The sequence below is a fragment of the Ranitomeya variabilis genome, chromosome 8, assembly GCF_051348905.1.
Source record: "Ranitomeya variabilis isolate aRanVar5 chromosome 8, aRanVar5.hap1, whole genome shotgun sequence".
NCBI lineage: Eukaryota > Metazoa > Chordata > Amphibia > Anura > Dendrobatidae > Ranitomeya > Ranitomeya variabilis.
Window position 1 is genome coordinate 105,095,213 of NC_135239.1, and position 27,546 is coordinate 105,122,758.

At 44.5% G+C, this 27,546-nt stretch overlaps 1 protein-coding gene across 1 annotated transcript in view; it reads left to right on the forward strand.

Moving 5' to 3' along the window:
• Positions 1-11,917: 11,917 nt before the first annotated feature.
• The window catches only part of PRG4 (proteoglycan 4), a 187,449-nt gene continuing 171,820 nt past the window's right edge, over positions 11,918-27,546 (forward strand). Inside the window, exon 1 of the mRNA XM_077277614.1 lies at positions 11,918-12,009. Within this exon, the coding sequence (XP_077133729.1) occupies positions 11,943-12,009 (67 nt within the window). The 5' untranslated portion in view covers positions 11,918-11,942. The remainder of the gene's footprint in view (positions 12,010-27,546) is intronic.

Genomic DNA, 27,546 nt, shown 5'->3' on the forward strand with positions numbered 1-27,546 from the left:
CTATTTTTTATTTTAATTCTTTCTTTTACACATTGATATTAATCCCGATACCGATTCCCAATATCACAAAAGTATCGGATCTCGGTATCGGAATTCCGATACCCGCAAGTATCGGCCGATCCGATACCCGATACTTGAGGTATCGGAATGCTCAACACTAGTAATAACCCATCTTGGTATTGCAGACCCCCCAGTCCTCTAATAACCTTGGTTGCTCTTCTCTGCACCCGCTCCAGTTCAGCTATGTCTTTCTTATACACCGGAGACCAGAACTATGCACAGTATTCTAAGTGTGGTCGCACTAGTGACTTGTATAGATGTAAAATTATGTTCTCCTCATGATCATCTATGCCTCTTTTAACGCATCCCATTATTTTATTTTCTTTTGCAGCAGCTGCCTGACACTGGCCACTAAATGTGAGTTTGTTGTCCACCCATACACCCAGGTCTTTTTCATTGGCGGTTTTGCCCAGTGTCTTACAATTAAGTACATAATTATACATCTTATTTGCTCTACCCAAGTGCATGACCTTACATTTATCCCCATTAAAGCTCATTTGCCATTTATCAGCCCAAGCTTCTAGTTTACATAAATCATCCTGTAATATAAAATTGTCCTCCTCTGTATTGATTACCCTGCAGAGTTTAGTGTCATCTGCAAAAATTGAAATTCTACTCTATATGCCCCCTATAAGGTCATTAATAAATATGTTAAAAAGGAGCGGGCCTAATACTGACCCCTATGGTACCCCACTGCTAACTGTGGCCCAGTCCGAGTGTGTTCCATTAATAACCACCCTTTGTTTCCTATCCCTGAGCCAGCTCTTAACCCACTTACACATATTTTCCCCTATCCCCATTGCTCTCATTTTATGTATCAACCTTTTGTGTGGCATCGTATCAAAAGCTTTTGAAAAGTCCATATACACAACATCCACTGCATATCCTGGGTCCAGTCCGGAACTTACTTCTTCATAGAAGCTTATCAGATTAGTCTGACAGGAATGGTCCCTAGTAAACCCATGTTGATATTGGGTCATGAGGTTATTCTTCTTCAGATACTCTGCAACACCCGCTAGGGCCGTGAGCTACTCAGTCCGGGTCGGGTTTTTCTTCAGGGGGTTATCACGGCAGCAGTGACCCGGTCCGTGGCCCTGGGCGTGCAATAAAATAATGAGGGAAAGTTTATAGGGGACTTAACGTGACACCACCTGTGGTGTTCGGCAATGGATAGTCGACGCTGCTTAAGGGGACGGCTGGGGCCGATGGTGATGCAGCTGGGATGGTTCTGCTCCCCACAGGTGTAGCGGGGCCCAAGGGCTACCGATACTGTTGTAAGGGATCGTGGACTTTGGGGTGTGGAACACCCGCCAGAGCCGTGGGATACTCGGTGCTGGGTCCGGTACTTAAAGGGATGTGTCACGGCGGCAGTGACCCGGTCCGTGGCCCTGGGCGCCCAAGTAAAAGGGACGGTCTTTAAAGGGGTTTGTGAAATAATAAAAGTTCATGATGCCACCTGTGGTATTCAGTCAGGGGTGACCAATGCTGCTACAAGGGGTCCACTGGGGTGATGTTATGGCAGCAGGGATGGTATGGCTTCCCACAGGTGAAGCTGGGTCCCAAGGGCTCCCGGTGTATTTGGCAAAGATGGTGTGGTGCCGGAAATAATCAGAGGACACAGGGTTGCAGTCTCTTTACCTGCGTACTGAAGGTTCACTGCCACAGTCCAGGGTACTGACAACAGGTATTGGTGAGGTCAAGCCTGCCTGAAAGCAATTATGGATCCCTTTCCCAGGTGAGATTCGTAAGCCTTCCTTCTCGCGCTTTGTGGCGATTCCCTTGCTGCCTATGGCTTCCTTCAAGGTCCTCTCTCCTGTCCTGGGACAGTACCCGTATGGCAGGCGATGCGAGCCTTTTTGCAGAGTTGGGCTCTGTACCTTCAGGTTTGGATGCGGACAGTCGACCTAAAATCTACTGTCCTCCGGTTCTGCTGTGGGACATAAAGTACTACACAGCCTCAGGCTCCCAGTGCCCAGTTCCTGCTCTTCAGCTTGGAAGGAGCGCGACCGCAGCTTCCTTCCAGCTCCTTTGTTCTCCTGTGCTTCTCTCCTCTGGCACTTGCTACCAATGCAATGTTCCTGCTTTTCCTCTCTTGCCTGGATCTGCAGCACCACATGTGGCTGCACAGCCCCAGCTCTGCTCACACTCCTATCTCGTCTAACTCCTCTCCATACTAACTAACTCCTCCTGCAAGCCAGAATATATATATCAGGGGGGAAGCTCCCCTGAAAATGGGTTCAGAGCTCCACCTTCTGGCTGGAATCAGAATATGTTGCATGCATGTGTACCACCTTTTAAAGGGATCTTACTTTCTTCCAAGCATGGCATCACCCTCCCCAAAAGGAAAGCAACACCACTGTAACAGCCGGTTTCCTGGAGTGTTACAGGTGCAGGACTGAGGGTGCGAGAAATGACTGGAGGACACAAGGGCTGTAGTTTTCTTTACCTTTACTCGTGGCTAAAGGAGCAGTCCGGGGCACCGACAGATGGTAATGGAGATCCGGGCAGTCTGGAAGCAATTTAGGATCCCCCTAGCCAGGTGGGTTTGGAGGTCTTCCTACTGCGCTGTTCTGTTAGGTCCTTGATCCTTTAAGCTCTGCTCAAGTTCCTCTCACTGTCTGGCAGTTAAAATAAAACATTACCCGCGTGGCAGGCTGCTTGAGCCTATTACAGGTGTCGCTCCTTCGTGGCAGCTCCGGGCTCTGGTATGGTACTGTGCCGCTGGGTGTTAGATGGGGCCAAGAGACCTGCAGTCTCCTGCCCTCCGGATTTAGCTGCTGGGACTTCAGTACCCGCGCAACCACAGACTCCGGTGTCCGGTTTCTAGTGCTCAGCTCTGGGGTGAGCTTGGTTACAGCTCCACTCCCCAGGTTCTCATCAACTTCTCTCTTCTCCTTTCACTCTCTCCCTCAGACTGACTAACTCCGCCTCCAGGCCACAACTTATAGAGAAGCTCCCCTGAAACCAGGTGTTAGAGCTCCCCCTTCTGGTCTGGAGTAAGTAAAAAGTGTTGGATGCTGGTGTTACCTGGTAAGGGGACATCTCCTTGCTTGCAGGCATGACATCACCCCCTGTGAGGGAGGCAATGCCACTGTTGCAACCGGACTCCTGGGGTGCCACATTCCTCCCTAGTGAAATTCAGTACTCCCGGACTGAGGAAACATAAACATATTAACAAGTGAACAATCATAACTACTTACAAGATTTCAAAAATAAAAATTACAAAAAAACAAAGCTCAAAAATAGTCCTAGCAATGATTAGTCCATTTGTCATTGTCCATTGTTCATTTCTGAGCCAAGTTGGTAACTATATAGAAGTATTGTCCTGATCACAACTAGTCCAGTGACCCAATAATCCATTAAATCAAGTAAAATAGTATTGCTCCAAAAGTTCTTACAGAGTCTGTGTAGACTCATATGCTTGACGGTTACGTATTTACACTTCTTATTTACACAATCTACTTACATGCGGAACCTTATGGGGGTCTGACCTAAGCTACTATGGACAGACCTTCATAGCACTGGTACTGGCAGTCACCTAACCAGATTTACTGTGCTTGCTACCACTGGTGTAATGCGCTCTCTATTGGCTACGCTACGGGTGACTCTACATACCTGATTTTCTAGGACCACTCCTGCTCATCGTGGGCATGACAGATTCACTGCTGGCAGGGGGTGGATTATCTTGCTCTGCTGTTGGTGTGGCATCTGTTGCTTGAGCCTGCTGGTCTTCAGGCTGGTCTTGAGTTGCATCTCTTTCTGGCACTACTAGCTGGGAAAAGGTCAAAACGGGCACGATTACGGCCTGGTTCACTCTTGTCCAATTTGGAGGGAACTCGCCTGGTACGGTGCTGATCTTTTCCTCAACTTCTTCTACTGGCTGAGGAATGTCTTGATCTTCAATCTTGTCCTTCAGTTGGTCAGGGCATGGTTTTAGATGATCCCTTGACACTGCCACTGAGGTTTCTCCTCCATCTTTACTGATGAGGCATACCTTGGTATTATCGAAGTGACAGTGACAGTGTATGGTTCAGCCTCCAACTGGGTACATGTTCTTCAGGCGACAAGGAACTGCAGGGGCGTGCTGATTATAATCTCTTTCCTGCCTCTGTCTTGCCCGGGACAAACTCTTCTCTACACATTCTTGCACTTTGCGGTATTGCTGCTGCCGCTCTGTATTCCATTCTGCATCTGGTGATGTTATTTAAGGTGTTAGATCTCCCATGTCCAAGTCAATGGGTAACTTAGTTGCCAGGTCCCGCTCTCATCAGATAGGCCAGAGTGCAGTTGGTGGAGTTTACCGGGATATGGTTGTATAGATCTACCAAATCCAGCAAATTCTCTTGCCACAGGTAGGGCAAGGTCTTCATCAGGTCAATTACCACCTGGTTCATTTTCTCACATAAGCCATTTGTCTGTGGATGATATGGCGCTGTCCTGATTTTCTTGCAGCCGTAGAGGTTACAGAACTCCTGGGACACTTCTACCTCAAAGGCTCGGCCTTGGTTAGTGAGCACTTGTTCAGGGTAACCATGTGGTCGACAAAAGTGTTCTTGAAACACTTTGGCTGCTGTCTTTGCTGTTTGGTTTTTGACATGCACGACTACCAGGAACCTAGAGTAATGGTCCACTATGGTTAGAGCATAGGTGTAGCCAGTCCTTCTCGGAGTCAACTTCACATGATCCAAAGCTACCAGTTCAAGCAGCTGCTTCATGATGATTGGCTGTAATGGGGCTCACTGGCTATTATGGTCTTTCCTGCGCAGCTGGCAAGGGCCACATTCTCTGCATGACCTCTCAATGGCTTTCCTCATGCCAATCCAGTAGAATCTCTCACGAAGTAGGACCTCCATCTTCTTCCACCTGAAGTGTCCTGCTCCATCGTGGCATGCCTCTAAGACCATTGGCGCATCCTGCTTCGGGACTACCACCTGCCAGACCAGTTTGTGTGTGCGCAAGTTGATGTTCCTCTAACACAGCTTACCCTCATAGAAGAACAGCTTGCCCTTTTCATTCCCCAACTGTTGCGTTTCCTGTGCAGCATCTGGACCAGGGTGTGAGTCAGCAACTCCTTTATTAGGTGGACTGCTGGGTCGCTATCCTGCATCTCTGCCCATCCATGGTAGGGCAATGGGTTAAACGTGGCCTCCTGCACGATATAGTGCTTGTTCCTCACACAATGGGCGCACTGGGCCACTTAGTGGCAGTGGAAGGCTGGTAACTTGATTTCTTCTAGCTCCTCTGGGTCTTCTCACCTGTCTGGTAAATTGGGCATCCTGGACAGCATATCAACATTAGCGTTCTTTTGGCCCGCTCTGTACTTGATGGTAAACTCGTAGTTGGACAGCCGGGCCATCCATTGCTGTTCCAATGCACCTAGCTTGACGATTTCCAAGTAAGTCAGTGGATTATTGCCCGTGAAGATGGTAAACTTCGCTGAAGCCAGGTAGTGTTTAAATCACTTGGTCACAGCCCAGACTATGGCGAGAAACTCGAACTTAAAGGAACTATAGTTGTCGGGTTCCTTTCAGTGGGAAGAAGCTTCCTGCTGGCGTAGGCAATCACTCTCTCTGCCTTGCTGCACTTGTGACAGCACTGCTCCCAATCCCACATTGCTGGTGTCAGTGTAAAGTATAATTGGTTGGTTATAGTTAGGGTAGGCCAGGACTTCATCTCCCATGAGATCCAAATTCAACTAAGTGAAGGATTCTTTTATCCTGTTGTTCCACTCGATTGGAGGACACTTGTTCTTGGCCTTCTTGGGTTGGCCCACTAGAAGGTCATGACATCTCTCCATTACTAAGCCGGCCTGATGTCACATTACAATTTGAAGGTGACATTAAATCCCCTATTACCCCATATGCCACCTCCACAGGGCAGTGGGAAGAGAGAGGCTAAGTGCCGGAATTGGCAGATCTTACAGATGCACCATTTCTGAGGCGGCTGAGTACTAATGTTTGTAGCCAGGGGGCAATATCCATGGGCCCTTTCTAGGCTATGAATATCAGCCCGCAGCTTTCTGCATAGCCTTTTCTGGCTATTAATTATAGGGGGACCCCATGTCATTTTTTGGGGGGTCCTCTTATTTTAGTAGCCAGTAAGGGCTAAATATACAACTGCGGGCTGATATTCAAAGCCTGGGAAGATCCATGGGTGTTAACCCCTTCCCAGGCTATAAATATCAGTCCCTAGCTTTCTCTCTCTGGCGCAGAAAATTGTGCAGGAGCCCACGCCAATTTTTTTTTCAAATTTTTTATAAATGAAACAGATACTGCGTTTAAGGTCAGGGTCATACTTATGAGAAACTTGCACGAGTCTCTCGCATCAATACTCGGCACTGCCACTGGTACTCGAGACCGGAGTGTGTGGCTGCATGTATTTCTATGCAGCTGAACGCTCCCATCCAGAGTGCCGGCGGCAGTGCCGGGTATTGAGGTGTGAGACTTGTGCGAGTTTCTCCGCTAAGAAGTTTATTAACCCTTCAAGTGTTTCACAGGAATATTTGGAATGTTTAAATAAAAGTGAACATTTAACTTTTTTTCACAAAAAATGTAATTCAGCTCCAATTTGTTTTATTTTACCAAGGGTAACAGGAGAAAATGGACCCCAAAAGTTGTTGTACAATTTTTCCTGAGCACGCCGATACCCCATATGTGAGGGTAAACCACTGTTTGGGCGCATGGCAGAGCTCGGAAGGGAAGGAGCGCTATTTGACTTTTCAATGCAAAATTGACTGGAATTGAGATCGGATGCCATGTCGTGGTTGGAGAGCCCCTGATGTGCCTAAACATTGAAACCCCCACAAGTGACACCATTTTGGAAAGTAGACCCCTAAGGAACTTATCTAGATGTGTGGTGAGCACTTTGACCCACAAGTGCTTCACAGAAGTTTATGATGTAGAGCCATAAAACTAAAAAATCATATTTTTTCACAAAAATGATCTTTTCGCCCCCAATTTTTTATTTTCCCAAGAGTAACAGGAGAAATTGGACTGCAAAAGTTGTTGTGCAATTTGTCCTGAGTATGCTGATACCCCATATGTGGGGGTAAACCACTGTTTGGGTGCATGGCAGAGCTCGGAAGAGAAGGAGCGCAGTTTCACTTTTCAATGCAAAATTGGCTGGAGTTGAGATCAGACGCCATGTCAAATTTGGAGAGCCCCTGGTGTGCCTAAACAGTGGAAACCCCCAATTCTAACTCCAACACTAACCCCAACATACCCCTAACCCTAATCACAACCCTAACCATAACCCTATCCACAAACCTAACCCTATCACACTCCTAACCCTAATCCCAACCCTAACGCTAATCCCAATCGTAACCCTAACTCTAACTTTTGTCCCAACCCTATCCCTACCTTTAGCCCCAACCCTAACCCTAATCCCAGCCCCAACCCTAACCCCTACCCTAACCCCAACCCTAACCCTAATGAGAAAATGGAAATACATTTTTTTTATTATCTTTCCCTAACTAAGGGGGTGATAAAGGGGGGTTTAATTTACTATTATTTACTATTTATGGTGGGTTTTTATAGCAGGTTCTTATGTTTGGCAGCTGCCACACACTAAAAGACGCTTTTTATTGCAAAAAATAGTTTTTGCATTACCACATTTTGAGAGCTATAATTTTTCCATATTTTGGCCCACAGAGTCATGTGAGGTCTTGTTTTTTGCGGGACGAGATTTTTTATTGGTATCATTTTCGGGCACATGACATTTTTTGATGGCTTTTTTTCTGATTTTTGGGAGGCAGAATTAACAAAAACCAGAAATTCATGAATTTCTTTTTTTTTTTTTGGGGGGGGGCATTTACACTGTTCTGCGTATGGTAAAATTGATAAAGCAGTTTTATTCTTCAGGTCAGTACGATGACAGCGATACCTCATTTATATCTTTTTTTATGTTTTGGCGCATTTATACAATAAAGACTATTTTAGATAAAAAATAATTATTTTTTCATCCCTTTATTCTAAGAGCTATAACATTTTTATTTTTCTGGTGATGGAGCTATATCGCAGCTTGTTTTTTGCAGGACAAGATGACGTTTTCAATGGTTCCACGTTTATTTATATCCGTCTTTTTGATCGTTTGTTATTCCACTTTTTGTTTGGCGGTATGATGATAAAGCATTGTTTTTTTGGCTTGGTTTTTTTTAATGGTGTTCACTAAAGAGGTTAATTAGTGGGACAGTTTTATAGGTCGGGTCGTTACTGACACGGCGATACTAAATATGTGTACTTTTATGGTTTAGATTTTTTTTAATTCAAATATTTATTGATGGAATAAATATAGATTTTTTTTATCATTATTTTTTATTATTTTTTAAAATATTTTTACAATTATTATTATTTTTTTTATTTCATTCTAGCATTTACACTGTGTCTCACTATGGGACTCTCATTTTGTGCAGGCTGATCGCTTCTGTAGCATGCAGATGAAGCAGCATCTGCATGCTACAGAAGCTGTCAGCGCTGCACTCTGTGCACACTGACCTGAGAAACTTCCTGACATGCACTGCGCATGAGAGGAAGTCTCTCAGGTCTGGAGACCAGGATGTCATCATGACGACATTGGGTCTCCATGCTGTGGGGTCTCCGATCCAAAAGCAGAGGGGGCTGTCAGCCCATGTGCCGGCTCTGGAACGCTGCGATCATGTTTGATCGCAGTGTTTTGGGGGTTAAAGTTCCAGAGTGGTCCATAACCGGTCCTGGCACTTAGTGCTGGGTGTCAGCTGTGACAATCAGCTGACACCTGGCCATAACTCACAAGTGCATGAGAATATTTCATTCTTCACGCACTGGGTGGACCTGTTTGCCCTCAAATGCCAGGGCTGAATTTCAGTTCCAGTCTGACCCTGCATTAAAGGTATTTTATCTTTACATCAATTGTCCCAAATCTTCTTCCTTGGTCATACATTCGGTGCTTTCTTTTGGTTCTTACAATTTTTCCAAATGGTCTGCTATTCATCCACCCAGCAGATATATATCACTTATTCCACATGAGATTTATTATATCACTTCTTTTGATTGGATGTATATCTATTGCTGCGTTCAGTGCATGTTTAAATTCATGTCACTATGGGGTTAATAATAGGGGCGTCTCATAGACGCCGCTCCATTACTAACCTCTGGGCTTGATGTCACCTGGCAATACAAAGGTGATATCAACCCCCCAACTATCACCCCACTTGCAACTACACCAGGGCAAGCAGGACGAGCAAGGAAAGGCACCAGAATTGGAGTATCTAATAGATGCACCTTTTCTGCGGTGGCTGCGGGCTATTTTTAGACTGGGGGGGCTATCCAATATCCATGGCTACTTACCAGCCTGAGAATACCCGCCCCCAGCTGTCTGTTTTAGCTTGGCTGGTTGTCAAAAATTAGGGGGACCCAACACTGTTTTTTTTAAATTATTTAAATAATGAATAAATATGGCTTGAGGACCCCTCTATTCTTGAAAACCAATCGTGCTAAAGCTGTCACCTGAGGGTTGCAGCCCACAGCTGTCAGTTTTGCCTGGTTGGTAATCAAAAATAGAGGGGAACCCATGTCATTTTTTAAAATTATTTATTTATAGTGCAGGAGGCGGCTCCCATCACCTGCCGGCTACTCTTGCTGTTAACAATTGAATACAACACTCAACATTGCCCCTGCTAGCGCTGATCGCAGCACGAGCAGGGGACCGTGATGCGATCTGTCTTCAGCACCTAGTGCCGTGGAACAGTGCAATCAGTACTGCTGATTCCCAGGCGCCGGTACATGTCACACTGATGACACACGTCATCCGTGTGCACATGCGCAGAACATTATGCGGCCTGTGCTGCTACTGGAACCCTGACCTTTGAACGAGCCCTTACCAAACTTTGGCTGAATTTTGCCTCATTTTAGAAAAAATGCTTGGGAATCCGAACACAAATCAGGATATGTAATGTTTGTGCCAAATTTGAGATTGGTGGATGTTTTGTGAACACGTTGGCTCATCTCTAGCAACAACACCCTTTAACCTATGATTTCATAGAATTCAAAACTAGAAGCATATGCATCAAATGCTATTCTCACAAAACAGTGATAGTTCTGTCTTGGAAACCCCTCTTAAGAGAGAGCTTTAGGGGAGACCAAAGAGGGCTCACTCATTCGCCACTGTTGACCGAATCAGGCGCGGTGATCGAATGGGGACAAGAACATACGTCGCTAGTACTTGTCAGTGTACAAGGCTTGTCTGATTTCAGTTACCAATGCATAAGTTTTTATTACACCCACTGGAAAAAGGTTGATGATTTGGTATATTACCTAAAAAGGATACGTGAGCTTCAAGAACAAAGGCTGAAAATCATGGATTCTCCTAAAGTCCCTCAAACTAGTTTAAACCAGTTCTCAGTGCCTTCAACAGTTTTTGAATAAAGCATGACAACATGCTGTCTCTTTGCCTTTATGAGTGTAACATAAAGCTAATACAAACAGTAAGTTTTTCAAACTAGACCTATAAATATATATAGATATGAATTGTTTACCACCTTTAGTACCTTTGACATACTTGTACATGAAATGTAGTGTCACTGCCTTTTTTTCCAAACTTCCAAATTTTTTTCACCACCTAAATAAAAAAAAATATATCTTTCGTATCTGCATATCATACTGTCCTGGGTAATCATATTGCCAGGTCAGTGTTACCATATAGCAAACATGGTAAACTAAGTACCCAAGAAAACTATTGTGGAATTGCACTTTTTTTGCTATTTCAACGCACTTGGCTATATGGCCAGAAAAAGAAGAAAGTTGTGGCTCTTGAAAGAAGGGAAGGAAAAATTGAAAGAACTGAAAATCGCTGAGTAGTAAAGGGGTTAAATAATAATCAAAGCAAGATATAAAATATTAACCATAGCAGTTGCCATTTGAAACTTCTGCTTTTCCAAGTCCACCCCAGACAAGAGCTGGAGGTAGACTGCAAAATAATTGTGAATTTACGGAAACCTACTTCTCTTGTTTTCTGTAGCATAGTGTCTGAGAGCCTCGTAATTCATTCATATTAGCACATATCACCTCTGTGCTGTGTTAATATTTTTTCTACCAGAAAAAAATAAGAACAATTTTAACCCAAAATAAAGAATTTCCTAAAACTGGAATTGAATCCCACTTTCGAAGGTATAACAGAAGAGAACACATCAGAGACCCCCAACAGCAATATCTTCTGAAAATCACACTCTCAGCAAGTAGGAGTCAGATTAACTTTTCACCCAGAGCTTCTTGCAGCTGGATAATGTTTTTTCTTCTAACTATATTTTGGGTTTACTCACTCTGAACTGACAATTTGAATAATTAAAAGTGGAAAAATTTGCAAAACATAAAAAATTAAAATGCTCTTTTCACTCTATCAGTATTTTATAGCTTTGGAAATCAATATTATTGATCAATGAACTACTGAAATATTTCAGATGGTGACTTGTAAAAGGTGATTCACCATATTGCTCAATACTAGCTACTTTGCTACATTTTCCAGCACTTGTGGAAAGTTAAATTTCATTAAGTGAATAGTCAACACCCACTTTCCACTTTTTTACTGGTCCGACAAAGATGCAATATTTCCAGGACTATATAAGCTTAGAAATATTCTCCTCAGCCAAATTTTCTGTACATCTCCCAAGCAAGGTGTGTGGGAAAACATGCTTTTATTAGTATTTACTTACAAGAATATCACTCGTGGTAAATCTCATGGTAATTCTGTTAGCCTGAGTTTAATCATTTTCTTAATTATATTACTTTATTTATGGACATTATTTTATTATGATTGTTACATTGATTTCTTCTTAGGATTATTATTATTTGCCATAAAGACTTTTGTCATTGAAATACAGGTATTATGCCCAGGTGTTTCTTACCATCGATATGAAGATCTACAGCATCCCTCTAGCCCTCTACTTCCTAGTCTCCATTTCATCAGTGTCTTCTCAAGGTAAGAGCATTTATGAGACAAAGTATTACAGTGACAAGAATTACAGCTGTGCGGGATCTAAATAGAATAATCTGTGGTATATGTCACATGTGTTAGCCTGAGTGTAATCGTTTGTTTTAATATATTACATTACTTTTATTTATTTTGTGATTATTAGCATTTATTGCTGTTATTTTATTATTCACTTTTAATCATTATTACGGTTGTTGTGCTCTTGCAATGAATGAATTATTGGACGTGTAATAACCTATAAATACATGTAGTATTTATTTGATTACTTTATGGAATCACATAAATTATACTCAATCCAAATTGAAAATAGGTGACTAGGTGGGGAATATATTTGTGTCCCTAGCAGGTATTTGCAGACAGCTAATTGGTTTATAATATCATGAAATCACAAGAAGTGAAGTCCTGTTTATTGTGGTTTTCCAAAACTATATCAAAATGCCAGCGCCTTTTCTTTAAATGACAGAAATGTGCTACAAAGCCACAGCACATCTGAAATGTGGCCATGACAGTTAAGCATAGCCGCTTTAAACTTACCTGACCATAGAATATCTGATATGGGATGGGGAGATCTCGGTAATGTCCTTTTTAGCTGTGAAATCATGACCTCACTCATAGACACAGGTGAAGCAGGTTTTAGTGATCTACTGTCACACAGACTATGGCTTTAGATTCTCTCATCTGAGATCATTGGACTGATTATGTAAATGAAACTGTTATCAAACTTTGATCAGAGTTTGACCCGAGTGTCAGCATAGTGTGATCCCATTTTCTCTGATAAGGGAACTGTAGCACATTGGAGGAGAAGATGGAGAACCACATTTCTCCATCTTCTACATTCTGTGAGTTTGCAGAAGTCAGACTGCAATCAAATGACATCCGAGCGCAGGCCAATGTTTTCCACACACCCATAGACTTGAATGGGTGAGTGGCATCCGATTTCACAGTGAAATCTCAGCATGCTGTGTTCAGGTGTTACTTAACAGTCTACAGTAAAATATTAAAAATAATACATATGCAACATTTATTTTTCTTTTTGTCACTTTTATAAAGTTTTGACAGATAGTGGATTTTTTTTAAATTAGCATGCTCTATTTTTTAGAATTAAAACTTCAACCCCCTTATCGCCAGTGTCTGTTTTCACCTTCATGACCAGGCCAAATATTTGAATTCTGACTGTGTCACTTTATATGGTAATAAATCTGAAATGCCTCAACACAACCCAGTGATTCTGAGAATGTTTTTTCATGACACATTATACTTCATATAAGTGATAAATCTGGGTCACTATGATTTGTTTATTTATAAAAAAAATAGGACATTTGATGACAATTATGAAACATTCGCAATGTTTGAACTTTGATTTTTTATAACTGTAAAACAGATAGTCATACCACTAAAATAATTAAAAAATAAGATTTGCCATATGTCTATTTTACATCTGCATAATTTTTTAAACATTTTATTTTTGTGAAACATAAAAGGGTTAAACGTTTAGCAGCAATTTTTCATTTTTCCAACAAAATTTAAAAAAAACTATTTTTATTATGGACCACTTCACATTTGAAGTGACATAGAGGTCTACATGTTACAAAATGCCCCAAAGTGACCACATTTTAAAAACTGCACCCTTTACGGTATTGAAAAGCACATTTGGGAAGTTTGTTAATCCTTCAGGTGCTTCACAGTAATTAAATCAAAGTGGAAAAAATAAATGAAAAATTAGTTATTTCCACAAAAATGTTGCTTTAACACAAAATTTTTTATTTTCACGAGGTAACAGGAAAAAATGGATCATACAGTTTGTTGTGCAATGTCTCATAAGCACAAGGATACCCCATATGTGGGGAGAAATTAGTGATTGGGCACATAGCAGGGCTCGGGAAAGAAGGAGCCATATGTGAATTTTGGAGCACAGTTTTAGCTGAACGAATGGCGGACACCATGTCGCATTTGTTAAACCCCAGATGTGCCCAAACAGTAGAAACCCCAACAAGTGACTCCATTTTGGAAATTATATCCCTCAAGAAATTCAACATGGGGTGTGGTGAGCATATTGAACCCAGAGGTGGTTCAAAGAATTTTATAATATTGTGATGTGAAAATGAAAAATTAATTTTTTTTCTACAAAAATATTATTGTAATCACAATTTTTTTAATTTTCAAAACAGTTCCAGGAAAAAAGACAACATAATTTGTTGTTCAATTTCTCCTGAGTATGACAATATCCTAAATGTGATCAGAAACTACTGTTTAGGTACACGGCATGGCTCAGAAAGGAAGGAACGCCATTTCAATTCTGAATAGTAATTTTGGCTGGAATAGATTGTGGAAGCCATACTGCATTTGAAGAAACCCTTGTATGCCAAAACAGCAGAAACTCCTTTAGTCCCAATTTTTTAATTTTCAAAAGAGTAACAGGAGAAACTAGACCACACGATTTGTTGCATCTTTTCTCCTGAGTAGGACAATATGCTAAATGTGAACAGACGTGTGTTTAGGCACACTTCATGGCTCGGAAAGGAAGTAGCGCCATTTAAATTCTTAAGGTTAGTTTTGGCTGAAATAGATTGTGAAGCCATGTTGTATTTGAAGAACCCCTTGTATGTCAAAACAGCAGAAACCCCACATGAGTGACCCCATTATGGAAATTATACTACTCAAGGAATTCATGTATGGGTATTGTGTGCATCTAGATTTCACAGCTGAAAATCACACCCATCTGGGAATTTTATTGACCATTTGACTTCAGATGTTTTCCAGAAACAAACATGCAGTGGATGCTGCTGAATAAAAATTGCAACTGTATCATTGTTGTGTACAGTATATTGTAGTACCCAGTGCATTGTAGTGCCCATACATTGTAACTAGCTCGTGCTTCTAAAGACATGTACCTATAAATTAAGCGGGCTCTCATCACTACAGGACTGACAAACACGTGGACTCTAAATGGTTTAGGCACATTATGGCTCAGAAGAGAGGGAGGAATTTAGATATAGGAGTGCAGAATTTTCTAGATTTAATTTGGGGAAATCTATTTAGCTTTTCCAGAGCCTTTGTGCTAGCAGTAATGTGGAAACCTCTATATTTCGGTTAACTGACCACAGACCTGAGTGGGGAATAGTTTTTGTTGATTGAGTTAAAGCTTTCTTGGAAACATTGTTCACTGTTCAGAGGTGTCTTTCTTTTCAGAAGTACAATCCTGTGATTGACTGTGTTTTTATGGACACTTAAAAAGACGGACACAGGGCTGGCTCAAGGTTTTCATGGGCCCCAGGCGAAAGAGTCTCAGTGGGCCCCTTTAACACATACCACCATTTATGATGCACAGCTTTGGCAGAGAAATATTGGTATAGTACAATGACAAAGATTTCACTTACTTCCTACATTGCATGAGTGATATCTATTGTAAATTCTACAGTAGCTCAGAAACTGGACAGTATAGTCCTGCCCATCACTTAGAGCTCATACAGAATAATGAGTCCCATATATTACTCCATACTAGGGTTGAGCGAAACGGATCGGACAAATTAAAAAATCGCCGACTTTCGGTAAAGTCGGGTTTCATGAAACCCGACCCGATCCTAGTGTGGGATCGGCCATGAGGTCGCCGATCTACGCGCAAAAGTCACGTTTCATATGATGCTTTCAGCACCATTTTTCAGCCAATGAAGGAGGATGCAGAGTGTGGGCAGCGTGATGACATAGGTCTCGGTCCCCACCATCTTAGAGAAGGGCATGACAGTGATTGGCTTGCTTTCTGCGGCATCACAGGGGCTATAAAGGGGCGTGCACGCCGACCGCCATCTTACTTCTGCCGATCTTAGCATAGGGAGAGGTTGCTGCAGCTTCATCAGAAGAAGGGATATAGTTAGGGAGGGAAGATTAACCCGAAAAACTGCTTGTGCTGTAGCGATTTCCACTGTCCAACACCACCTTTTTTTTGCAGGAACAGTGGAGGCTATATTTTTGTGCATCAGCTCTGTAGCTTATTAGGCTGCCTTATAAGGATCCCTGATAGCTGCATTGCTGTTTGCACGCTGCTGTGCAAACCAACTGCTTTTTTAAAAGCAAAAATCCTGTTGCTCCTTTCTGCACAGTTATCTTGTTTATTTGTCCACACTTTTGTGTGCAGCAGTCCTTTTTATTGCTGCCATACTTGTCCTGAGATCATTGTAGGAGATTGAAATTGTACTACAGTCCTTGTATTTTTTCATGTATCTTCCAGCCACTTTCTGCCACTTACATTGTGTTGTTTTATACACTGGGCCTGAGTTTTGGTTCAGTCTCCCAAAAAAAAGTGAGATTCAAATTCTCACAAAGTGGATATACTTCAGTCCTGTTAGTTTGTCGTATGTCAGCCAGCCATTTTCTGCCACTTAGATTGCGTTGTTATATACACTGGGCCTGAGTTTTGGTTCAGTCTCCCCCCAAAAAAAGTGAGATTCAAATTCTCACAAAGTGGATATACTTCAGTCCTGTTACTTTGTCGTATATCAGCCAGCCACTTTCTGCCACTTACATTGTGTTGTTTTATGCACAGGGCCTGAGTTTTGCTTCAGTCTCCCCCCAAAAAAGGGAGATTTAAATTCTCAACAAGTTTATATACACCTTCTACCTTGTTTTACAGTACCATATAACGGTTGTTATTTTGGTTAGATTTTCCAAAAAATGAGGAAGTCTGGTGGAAGAGCCTATGGGCGGTGGTTGCCAACTGGTACTGATGGTGGTGGTGGTGGTGGTGCATTTGGTGGCAGTGGCAATAGCACCTAAGGCTGGAGGTGTTGCGCCAGCGTCATCGTCTGGCTACACAAGGCCTCGAAGGCTCCCTTATCTGGGAGTAGGAAAACAGCTTTTAAAGCCGGAGCAGCAGGAAAAAGTTTTGGCCTTCTTTGCTGACTCAGCCTCTAGCTCTTTCACATCCTCTTCAGAAAGTTCCAAATATAAAAGCAGCGAGTCGTCAGTGGATGCTCCCAGTCAGGAAAAAGACATTTCCTTGTGTCCTTCACCCAAACCAAAAGTGAAGGATTCATCAGGCGACATTACAGGTTACGCCATGGAGCTCTTTACACATACCGTGCCTGGGTTAGAAAGGGAAATTGTTAACTGCCCATTACAAGATGAATTGGACATGGAGTGCACTGATGCACAGCCACAGCTAGATTATTATGCTGTTCCATTGACTCAGATCACTACATTGCCCTCGCAGTGTACTGAGCCAGAATCTGACCCTGATGAGACTATGGTGCCCCGTCCCGAACGCTATAGCACCTTACACGGTGACACAGAGGAAGGTGCATATGACATTGAAGAGGCGGTTATAGATGACCCAGTTGTTGACCCAGATTGGCAGCCATTGGGGGAAGAGGGTGCCGCTGCCAGTAGCTCAGAAGCGGGGGAGGATGATCCGCAGCAGCCATCTACATCGCAACAGCTGTCATCTGGCAGCCCCGTAGCAGGCCAAAAACGTTTGTCAAAAACAAAAACAGTTTTAGGACAGCGTGGCCATCCGGTGAAAGTAGCACAGCATGCAATGCCTGAAAAGGTATTCCATAGTAGGAAGAGTGTAGTGTGGCAATTTTTTTAACCAAGATCCGAATGATCAGTAAAAAGTTATCTGTAAGAAATGCTCAAAGACCTTTAGCAGGGGGAAGAATTTTCAAAATTTAAATACAACGTGCATGCTTAGACACTTAACCAGCATGCACTTGCAAGCCTGGACTAACTACCAAACGTCCCGTACCGATGGTGCACCTGCTCAGAATGAAGGTAGTCAGCAACGCTACATTGCTTCCCTCACTGTAAGCCCACCGGTTAGGACACCACCAGCAGCAAATGTGGAGGTATCGACGCAAGGCCAAAGCAGTCAGCGAATCACAAGGTTATTGGTAGGAAACACTGTATGTAGGCCAACATCAAGAATACCATCACCAACCCTCTCTCAATCCGCCATGTCCACCACCACCACCGCTAGTTCCACCATATGCAGCTCTCCAGTCCAGCTCACCCTACAAGAGACTCTCGTTAGGAAAAGGAAGTACTCATCCTCTCATCCGCGTACACAGGGTTTGAACGCCCACATTGCTAGACTAATCTCGTTAGAGATGATGCCCTACCAGTTGGTTGAAAGCGAAGCTTTCAAAGACCTGATGGCCTATGCAGTACCACGCTATGACCTACCCAGTTGGCACTTCTTTGCGAGAAAAGCCATCCCAGCCCTCCACCAGCATGTCAAAGACCGCATTGTCCGTGCACTGAGGCAATCAGTCAGTGGAAAGGTGCACCTCACAACAGATGCATGGACCAGTAGGCATGGCCAGGGACGTTACGTGTCCATCACGGCGCACTGGGTTAATGTGGTGGTTGTAGGGTCCACAGGGGACAGCCATAGTGGGACAGTTTTGCCTAGCCCACGGTCTAGGAAACAGTTGGCTGTAGGGTTGAGCGACTTTCATTTTTTTAAGATCGAGTCGGGTTTTGCGAAACCCGACTTTGTCCAAAGTCGAGTCGAATGCAGTCGGCCGATTATCGCTAAAAGTCGGGGATCGACCGAAACACGAAACCCAATGCAAGTCAATGGGGAAGCATAGTCAGCAGTGAGTGGAGGCCAGGAAAACACCTACATTGCCCATTTTAATGCCAAAAACATCCATTCTTGTTTCTGAAGCTTGTCAATCTTAATTAACTTTATAATAATAGTTGGGCATTGGAAATTGGGGGTCATTTGGCAAAAGTTGTGGGGGGTAGGGCTCGTTCAAGGTTTTAGTGGGCCCAGGAAACGTAAACTACGTCACGGCAGTGGAGCAGTGAGAGGTAAGTATGTAAAGTTTGCAAGTGCTGTGATCCTAAGCAAGCAGCCAGGGCCCACTCGTTGGCATTGGCACTGGCACAGGGCCCCTCAAAGTACAGCGGTGTGTTTGCACGGCGGGGGCGCCTCCCACCGGCAGCGACACTTTTGCGTACTCTGAGGGGCCCTGTGCCTGTGACGTCGCCAACAAGTATGCCCCCTACCTGTTAAAGAAACCTGCACTTTCATCTGCACCTTCCTCTTTGTCCCTGTGTAAGGTGGTATAGTATGCGGGAAGGGGAACCTGACTTTCAGCAGGGTCAGATTGTGGCTGTGTAGCATGCAAGGGGAATGTAGTGGTCTAGGTTAATGTACCAGCAGACTCATCTAGCAGTGGCTCGGCAGTGGGCAGGATGAGGAGTACTAAACACAGATATAGGGCCAAAGAATAAAGTAGGCTAAATGCAGTTCAAAATTGGTAACAGGACTAAACAGGCGGCATTGCTTTGTTCAGTGGAGTAGCAAACCCAGGAGCAGCAGACACTGTTTTAAAGGCCCAACCACACTAGTAGGCCAAATGCAGTTTAATATCTGCTACTATAGGCCAAAAGCCTAAAGACTGAAGCTTAGCTTTATACAGTGAAGGACAACACCATGGAGCGGCAGACACCGTTAGTAGGCCGTAACCACCAATTTTTTGTTAAAAAAGCACTTAATGAGAGCCAGAAGGTTGAAGCTCAGCTTTATGCAGTTGAGGACAACACCAGGGAGCGGCAGACACCGTTAGTAGGCCGTAACCAAAGTTGAAGGCCAAATGCAGTTTAATATCTGATACTATAGGCCAAAAGCCTAAAGACTGAAGCTCAGCTTTATACAGTGGAGGACAACACCAGGGAGCGGCAAACAGAAGTATTAGGCCCCAACCACCAATTTTTTTAAAAAAAGCACTTAAGGAGAGCCAGAAGGTTGAAGCTCAGATTTATTCAGTTGAGGACAACACCAGGGAGCAGCAAACATAGTTATTAGGCCCCAACCACCATTTTTTTTTAAAAAAGCACTTAAGGAGAGCCAGAAGTTTGAAGCACAGATTTATTCAGTTGAGGACAACACCAGGGAGCGGCAAACATAGTTATTAGGCCCCAACCACCAATTTTTTAAAAAAAAGCATTTAATGAGAGCCAGAAGGTTGAAGCTCAGATTTATTCAGTTGAGGATAACACCAGGGAGCGGCAAACAGAGGTATTAGGCCCCAACCACCAATTTTTTTAAAAAAAGCACTTAAGGAGAGCCAGAAGGTTGAAGCTCAGATTTATTCAGTTGAGGACAACACCAGGGAGCGGCAAACATAGTTATTAGGCCCCAACCACCAATTTTTTTAAAAAAAGCACTTAATGAGAGCCAGAAGGTTGAAGCTCAGATTTAGACAGTGGAGGAAAATTTGAATTAGGGACTGCAGACAGACTTAGTAGGCTGTCCCCTGTGGACCATGCATCCACCACATTAACCCATTGCGCCGTAATGGACACGTAACCTTCCGTGGCCATGCCTACAGGTCCATGCGTCTGTTGTCAGGTGCACCTTTGTACTCACAGATTGCCAGAGTGCATGGACAATGGAGGTGGTGCTGGTGGAGGGCTTGGATGGCTTTTCTTGCAAAAGAAGTGTCGACTGGGTAGCTCGTAGCGTGGGACAGCGTAGTCCATCATGGCTTTTTTAATATTACATAAAATAAAGAAATAGGCTCTTTGCACTTTAAAATAGGTTCCAGGGGTACACAGGCAGCATTGTGGTCAGCGGAGGAGGAGGATTGCAAGGAGGGACCGCAGACAGGCGTACTAGGCCTAAAATAACTTAAAATAGGCTCAAGGCAGTTTTAAATCGGTTACATGGATACACAGGCAGCATATTGGTCAGCGGAGGAGGAGGATTGCAAGGAGGGACCGCAGACAGGCATACTAGGCCTAAAATAACTAAAAATAGGCTCAAGGCAGTTTTAAATCGGTTACTTGGATACACAGTCAGCATATTGGTCAGCGGAGGAGGAGGATTGCAAGGAGGGACCCCAGACGGGCGTACTAGGCCTAAAATAACTTAAAATAGGCTCAAGGCAGTTTTAAATCGGTTACATGGATACACAGGCAGCATTGTGGTCAGCGGAGGAGGAGGATTGCAAGGAGGGACCGCAGACAGGCGTACTAGGCCTAAAATAACTAAAAATAGGCTCAAGGCAGTTTTAAATCGGTTACATGGATACACAGGCAGCATATTGGTCAGCGGAGGAGGAGGATTGCAAGGAGGGACCGCAGACAGGCGTACTAGGCCTAAAATAACTTAAAATAGGCTCAAGGCAGTTTTAAATCGGTTACATGGATACACAGGCAGCATATTGGTCAGCGGAGGAGGAGGATTGCAAAGAGGGACCGCAGACAGGCGTACTAGGCCTAAAATAACTTAAAATAGGCTCAAGGCAGTTTTAAATCGGTTACATGGATACACAGGCAGCATTGTGGTCAGCGGAGGAGGAGGATTGCAAGGAGGGACCGCAGACAGGCGTACTAGGCCTAAAATTACTTAAAATAGGCTCAAGGCAGTTTTAAATCGGTTACATGGATACACAGGCAGCATTGTGGTCAGCGGAGGAGGAGGATTGCAAGGAGGGACCGCAGACAGGCGTACTAGGCCTAAAATAACTTAAAATAGGCTCAAGGCACTTAGAGTTATCTCGCAGGGGTACACAGGCAGCATTGGTGTGGTCAGCGGAGGACGATTGCAAGGAGTGTCTGACACAGTTAGTACTCACAAAAAATAAATAGATGTTAATGTCTCGCCAAAAAACAAAAAAAAACAAAAAAAAGTGTGGCATACTTAGGTACAGGGGTGGGCTCATCTGCTGAGTTTCTGACATAGTAATTTGGCAGTAAGTATTTACTGGTGTCAATATAGGACACTGACCCAGACTACTTTAACTAGCATCATAGATGTCAACAAATTGGTATTGTCAGTGCCAGGCATTGAATGATGTCAGCGCATAGACTAAACATTGGTGGAGCTGTGAGAGATAATTTTGCATGTGGCAGAGCACAGTTTGAGCCGGGGGGGGGTGAACTCTCTTGTGGCCGGCGGTACCGTCCCAGGGCCCCTCATGTTACAACGGTGTGTCTGACGTTGGGTGCGCGCCACCACCGCCAGAGACACTTTATTGTACTATGAGGGACCCAGTGGCAGTGCCGTCGACCAAAAGCGGGCACACCCACCTCTTCAGACAAACGGCACTCTAACGGGTGCTTGCGCCAGGTGGCGAGACCACGGCCCCGTGGGGGGAGTTTTCCCATTGAGGGAGGTGTAAACATGTCGTATGCTGGACAAACAGCTGCTGCAAATTAAGAGATTGGAACACTCAGTAAGACCAGTCCACAAGCAAGTCCTTTTTATAGGAAAGCTAGGTGTCAGCCGGGAAAGGTGGGGCAAAATAATTTGAAATCCAGGAGTGGTTCATTTTAATGAAGGTTAGATCATCCACATTTTGGGTAGCCAGACGAGTCCTTTTTTCGGTTAATATTGAACCAGCAGCACTGAATACTCTTTCTGATAGCACACTAGCTGCTGGGCAAGCAAGCTCCTGCAATGCATATTCTGCCAATTCAGGCCAGGTGTCTAATTTGGATGCCCAGTAATCAAATGGGAATGACGGTTGAGGGAGAACATCGATAAGGGATGAAAAATAGTAACCATACTGGACAAATGTTGTCTCCTGTCACTTTGAATAGATGCTGCAGTACCTGTCCTGTCTGCGGTCATTGCGAAATCGCTCCACAACCTGGTCAGAAAACCCCTCTGTCCAACGCCACTTCTGATTTGTGCACCTCTAACACCTCTGCCCTGTAGCCCCCTGCAGCTCGTGTGAGAACCATCACCGGCGCTGTGTGCTGGGAATGCCTGAATCAAAGGGTCTACAAGAGTAGCTTGTTTGGTTGCTAATATTTGTTCGAGGTTCTCATGTGGCATAATATTTTGCAATTTGCCTTTATAGCGAGGGTCAAGGATGCAGGCCACCCAGTAATCGTCATCGCTCATCATTTTAATAATGCGTGGGTCCCTTTTGAGGATACGTAAGGCATAATCCGCCATGTGGGCCAAAGTTCCAGTTGTCAAATCTGTGGTTGTGCTGGTTTGAGGGGCAGTTACAGGCAAATCTACGTCACTTGTCTCCCTTAAAAAACCAGAACCCGGCCTTGCAACGCCACTAATTTCTGTTGGCCCAGGAGAAGCTTCCTCATTAAAAAAGTACTCATCCCCATCATCCTCCTCGTCCTCCTTCTCCTCCTCTTCGCCCGCTACCGCGTCCTCTACACGGCCCTGACCAGACAATGGCTGACTGTCATCAAGGCTTTCCTCTTCCTCGGCTGCAGATGCCTGCTCCTTTATGTGCGTCAAACTTTGCATCAGCAGACGCATTAGGGGGATGCTCATGCTTATTATGGCATTGTCTGCACTAACCAGCCGTGTGCATTCCTCAAAACACTGAAGGACTTGACACAGGTCTTGTAGCTTCGACCACTGCACACCTGACAACTCCATGTCTGCCATCCAACTGCCTGCCCGTGTATGTGTATCCTCCCACAAAAACATAACAGCACGCCTCTGTTCGCACAGTCTCTGAAGCATGTGCAGTGTGGAGTTCCACCTTGTGGCAACGTCGATGATTAGGCGATGCTGGGGAAGGTTCAAAGACCGCTGATAGTTCTGCATACGGCTGGAGTGTACGGGCGAACGGCGGATATGCGAGCAAAGTCTGCGCACTTTGAGGAGCAGGTCGGGTAACCCTGGATAACTTTTCAGGAAGCACTGCACCACCAGGTTTAAGGTGTGAGCCAGGCAAGGAATGTGTTTCAGTTGGGAAAGGGCTATGGCAGCCATGAAATTCCTTCCGTTATCACTCACTACCTTGCCTGCCTCAAGATGTACAGTGCCCAGCCATGACTGAGTTTCTTTCTGCAAGAACTCGGACAGAACTTCCGCGGTGTGTCTGTTGTCGCCCAAACACTTCATTGCCAATACAGCCTGCTGACGCTTGCCACTAGCTGTCCCATAATGGCACACCTGGTGTGCAACAGTGGCAGCTGCAGATGGAGTGGATGTGCGACTGCGGTCTGTGGACGAGCTCTCGCTTCTGCAGGAGGACGAGGAAGAGGAGGAGGGGGGGCGAACGCCTACAGCCAACTCTTTCCTTGACCTTAAGCTAGGCAGAACTGTCCCAATATTGCTGTCCCCTGTGGACCCTGCATCCACCACATTCACCCAGTGTGCCGTGATGGACACGTTACGTCCCTGGCCATGCCTACTGGTCCATGCATCTGTTGTCAGGTGCACCTTTGTAGTCACAGACTGCCTGAGTGCATGGACGATGCGGTCTTTAACATGCTGTTGGAGGGCTGGGATGGCTTTTCTAGAAAAGAAGTGTCGACTGGGTAGCTCGTAGCATGGTACAGCGTAGTCCATCAGCGCTTTGAAAGCTTCGCTTTCAACTAACCGGTAGGGCATCATCTCTAATGAGATTAGTCTAGCAATGTGGGCGTTCAAATCCTGTGTACGCGGATGCGAGGATGAGTACTTCCTTTTCCTAACGAGAGTCTCATGAAGGGTGAGCTGGACTGGAGAGCTGCATACGGTGGACCTAGCGGGGGTGCCGGTGGACATGGGTGACTGAGAGAGGGTTGGAGATGGTATTCTTGCTGGTGCCCTACATGCAGTGTTTCCTACTACTAACCTGGTGATTCCCTGACTGCTTTGGCCTGGCGACGAAAGCTGCACAGATACTGCAGGTGGTGCGGGAAATGGTGGGCTTACAGGGAGGGAAGGGATGTAGCGTTGCTGACTAGCTTCATTGGCCAAGGGTGCTGCAACCTTTAGAGACGTTTGGTAGTTAGTCCAGGCTTGCAAATGCATGGTGGATAAATGTCTATGCATGCAACTTGTATTTAGACTTTTAAGATTCTGACCTCTGCTTAAGGTAGTTGAACATTTTTGACAGATGACTTTGCGCTGATCATTTGGATGTTGTTTAAAAAAATGCCAGACTGCACTCTTTCTACTATTGGATACCTTTTCAGGCATTGCAGACTGAGCTTCTTTAACCGGATGGCCATGCTGTCCTCCAACTAGTTTTGGTTGCCAAGCGTTTTTTGCCAGATACGGGCCCGGCAGATGGAACCTGTTGTGATGTTGATGCCTGCTGTGGCTCCTCCTCCTCCGCTTCAGAACTACTGCCGCCTGCACCCTGTTCCCCCAAAGCTGCCAATCGGGGTCAACAACTGGGTCATCTATGACCTCCTCTTCTATGTCGTGTGCAACTTCGTCTGTGTCACCGTGTAAGCCGGTGGTGTAGCATTTGTGACGGGGCACCATAGTCTCTGCTGGTTTTGATTCTGCCTCAGTACACTGCGAGGGCAATGTTCTGGTCTGAGTCAAAGGAACAGCATAGTAATCTGGCTGTGGCTGTGCATCTGTGTACTCCATGTCCGATTCAACTTCTAATGGGCATGGCCTGTTAACTGTTTCACTGTGTAACCCAGGAACGGTATGTGTAAAGAGCTCCATGGAGTAACCTGTTGTGTCGACTGACGCATCCTTCACTGTTGTTCTGGGTGAAGGACACAAGGAAGCGACTTGTTCCTGACCGGGAGCATCCACTGACGATGCACTGCTCTGACATTTGGCACTTTCCGAGGAGGAGGCGAAAGAGCTAGAGGCAGAGTCAGCAATGAAAGCCAATACTTGTTCCTCCTGCTCCGGCTTCAAAAGTGGTTTTCCTACTCCCAGAAAATAGAGCGTTCGAGGCCTTGTGTAGCCAGACGACGAACCTGGCTCAACAACTCGAGACTTAGGTGCTGTACTGCTTTTACCACGACCACCTGATGCTCCACCACCACTACCATCATTACCAGCTGACAATGACCGCCCACGGCCACGACCTCTTCCACTAGACTTCCTCATTGTTTCCAAAACGTAACCAAAGTAACGGTATTTGTTACTGTAAAACAACTTATAAGGTGAACTCAAACTTCTGTAGGATTTATATATACCTTTATAGGTGCCTGACACTGAAAGGAAAATCAGGCCCAATGTTACACACTAGGTTTTCTGTGCCCCAATAATTTGAGACAGATGGCACACACAGGACCGGCACTCAAACAGAAATGCCAATCTTTATCTCCCACTATTAATTATTTTTTTTACAGGGAGAATTTACCCCCCCCAAAAAAATGGCCCAATATTACACACTGGTTTTCGGTGGCACACAAGGAGAGACAGATGCCACACACAGCACTGGCACAGAGGCAGACTTGCCAATCTTTATCTCCCACTATTAATTATTTTTTTTACAGGGAGAATTTACCAAAAAAAAAAAGGCCCAATATTACACACTGGTTTTTGGTGGCACACAAGGAGAGACAGATGCCACACACAGGACTGGCACAGAGGCAGACTTGCCAATCTTTATCTCCCACTATTAATTATTTTTTTTACAGGGAGAATTTACCCCCCCCCAAAAAAAAAATGGCCCAATATTACACACTGGTTTTCGGTGGCACACAAGGAGAGACAGATGCCACACACAGGACTGGCACAGAGGCAGACTTGCCAATCTTTATCTCCCACTATTAATTTTTTTTTTACAGGGAGAATTTACCCCCCCAAAAAAAAGGCCCAATATTACGCACTGGTTTTCGGTGGCACAGAAGGAGAGACAGATGCCACACACAGGACTGGCACAGAGGCAGACTTGCCAATCTTTATCTCCCACTGTTAATTTTTTTTTTACATGGAGAATTTACCAAAAAAAAAAAAAAAAGGCCCAATATTACACACTGGTTGTCGGTGGCACACAAGTAGAGACAGATGCCACACACAGGACTGGCACAGAGGCAGACTTGCCAATCTTTATCTCCCACTATTAATTTTTTTTTTTACAGGGAGAATTTACCCCCCCCCAAAAAAGGCCCAATATTACACACTGGTTTTCAGTGGCACACAAGGAGAGACAGATGCCACATACAGGACTGGCACAGAGGCAGACTTGCCAATCTTTATCTCCCACTATTAATTTTTTTTTTACAGGGAGAATTTACCCCCCCCAAAAAAAGGCCCAATATTACGCACTGGTTTTCGGTGGCACAGAAGGAGAGACAGATGCCACACACAGGACTGGCACAGAGGCAGACTTGCCAATCTTTATCTCCCACTGTTAATTTTTTTTTTACATGGAGAATTTACCAAAAAAAAAAAAAAAAGGCCCAATATTACACACTGGTTGTCGGTGGCACACAAGTAGAGACAGATGCCACACACAGGACTGGCACAGAGGCAGACTTGCCAATCTTTATCTCCCACTATTAATTTTTTTTTTTACAGGGAGAATTTACCCCCCCCAAAAAAAGGCCCAATATTACACACTGGTTTTCAGTGGCACACAAGGAGAGACAGATGCCACATACAGGACTGGCACAGAGGCAGACTTGCCAATCTTTATCTCCCACTATTAATTATTTTTTTTACAGGGAGAATTTACCCCCCCCCAAAAAAAAATATGGCCCAATATTACACACTGGTTTTCGGTGGCACACAAGGAGAGACAGATGCCACACACAGGACTGGCACAGAGGCAGACTTGCCAATCTTTATCTCCCACTATTAATTTTTTTTTTACAGGGAGAATTTACCCCCCCCCAAAAAAAATGGTC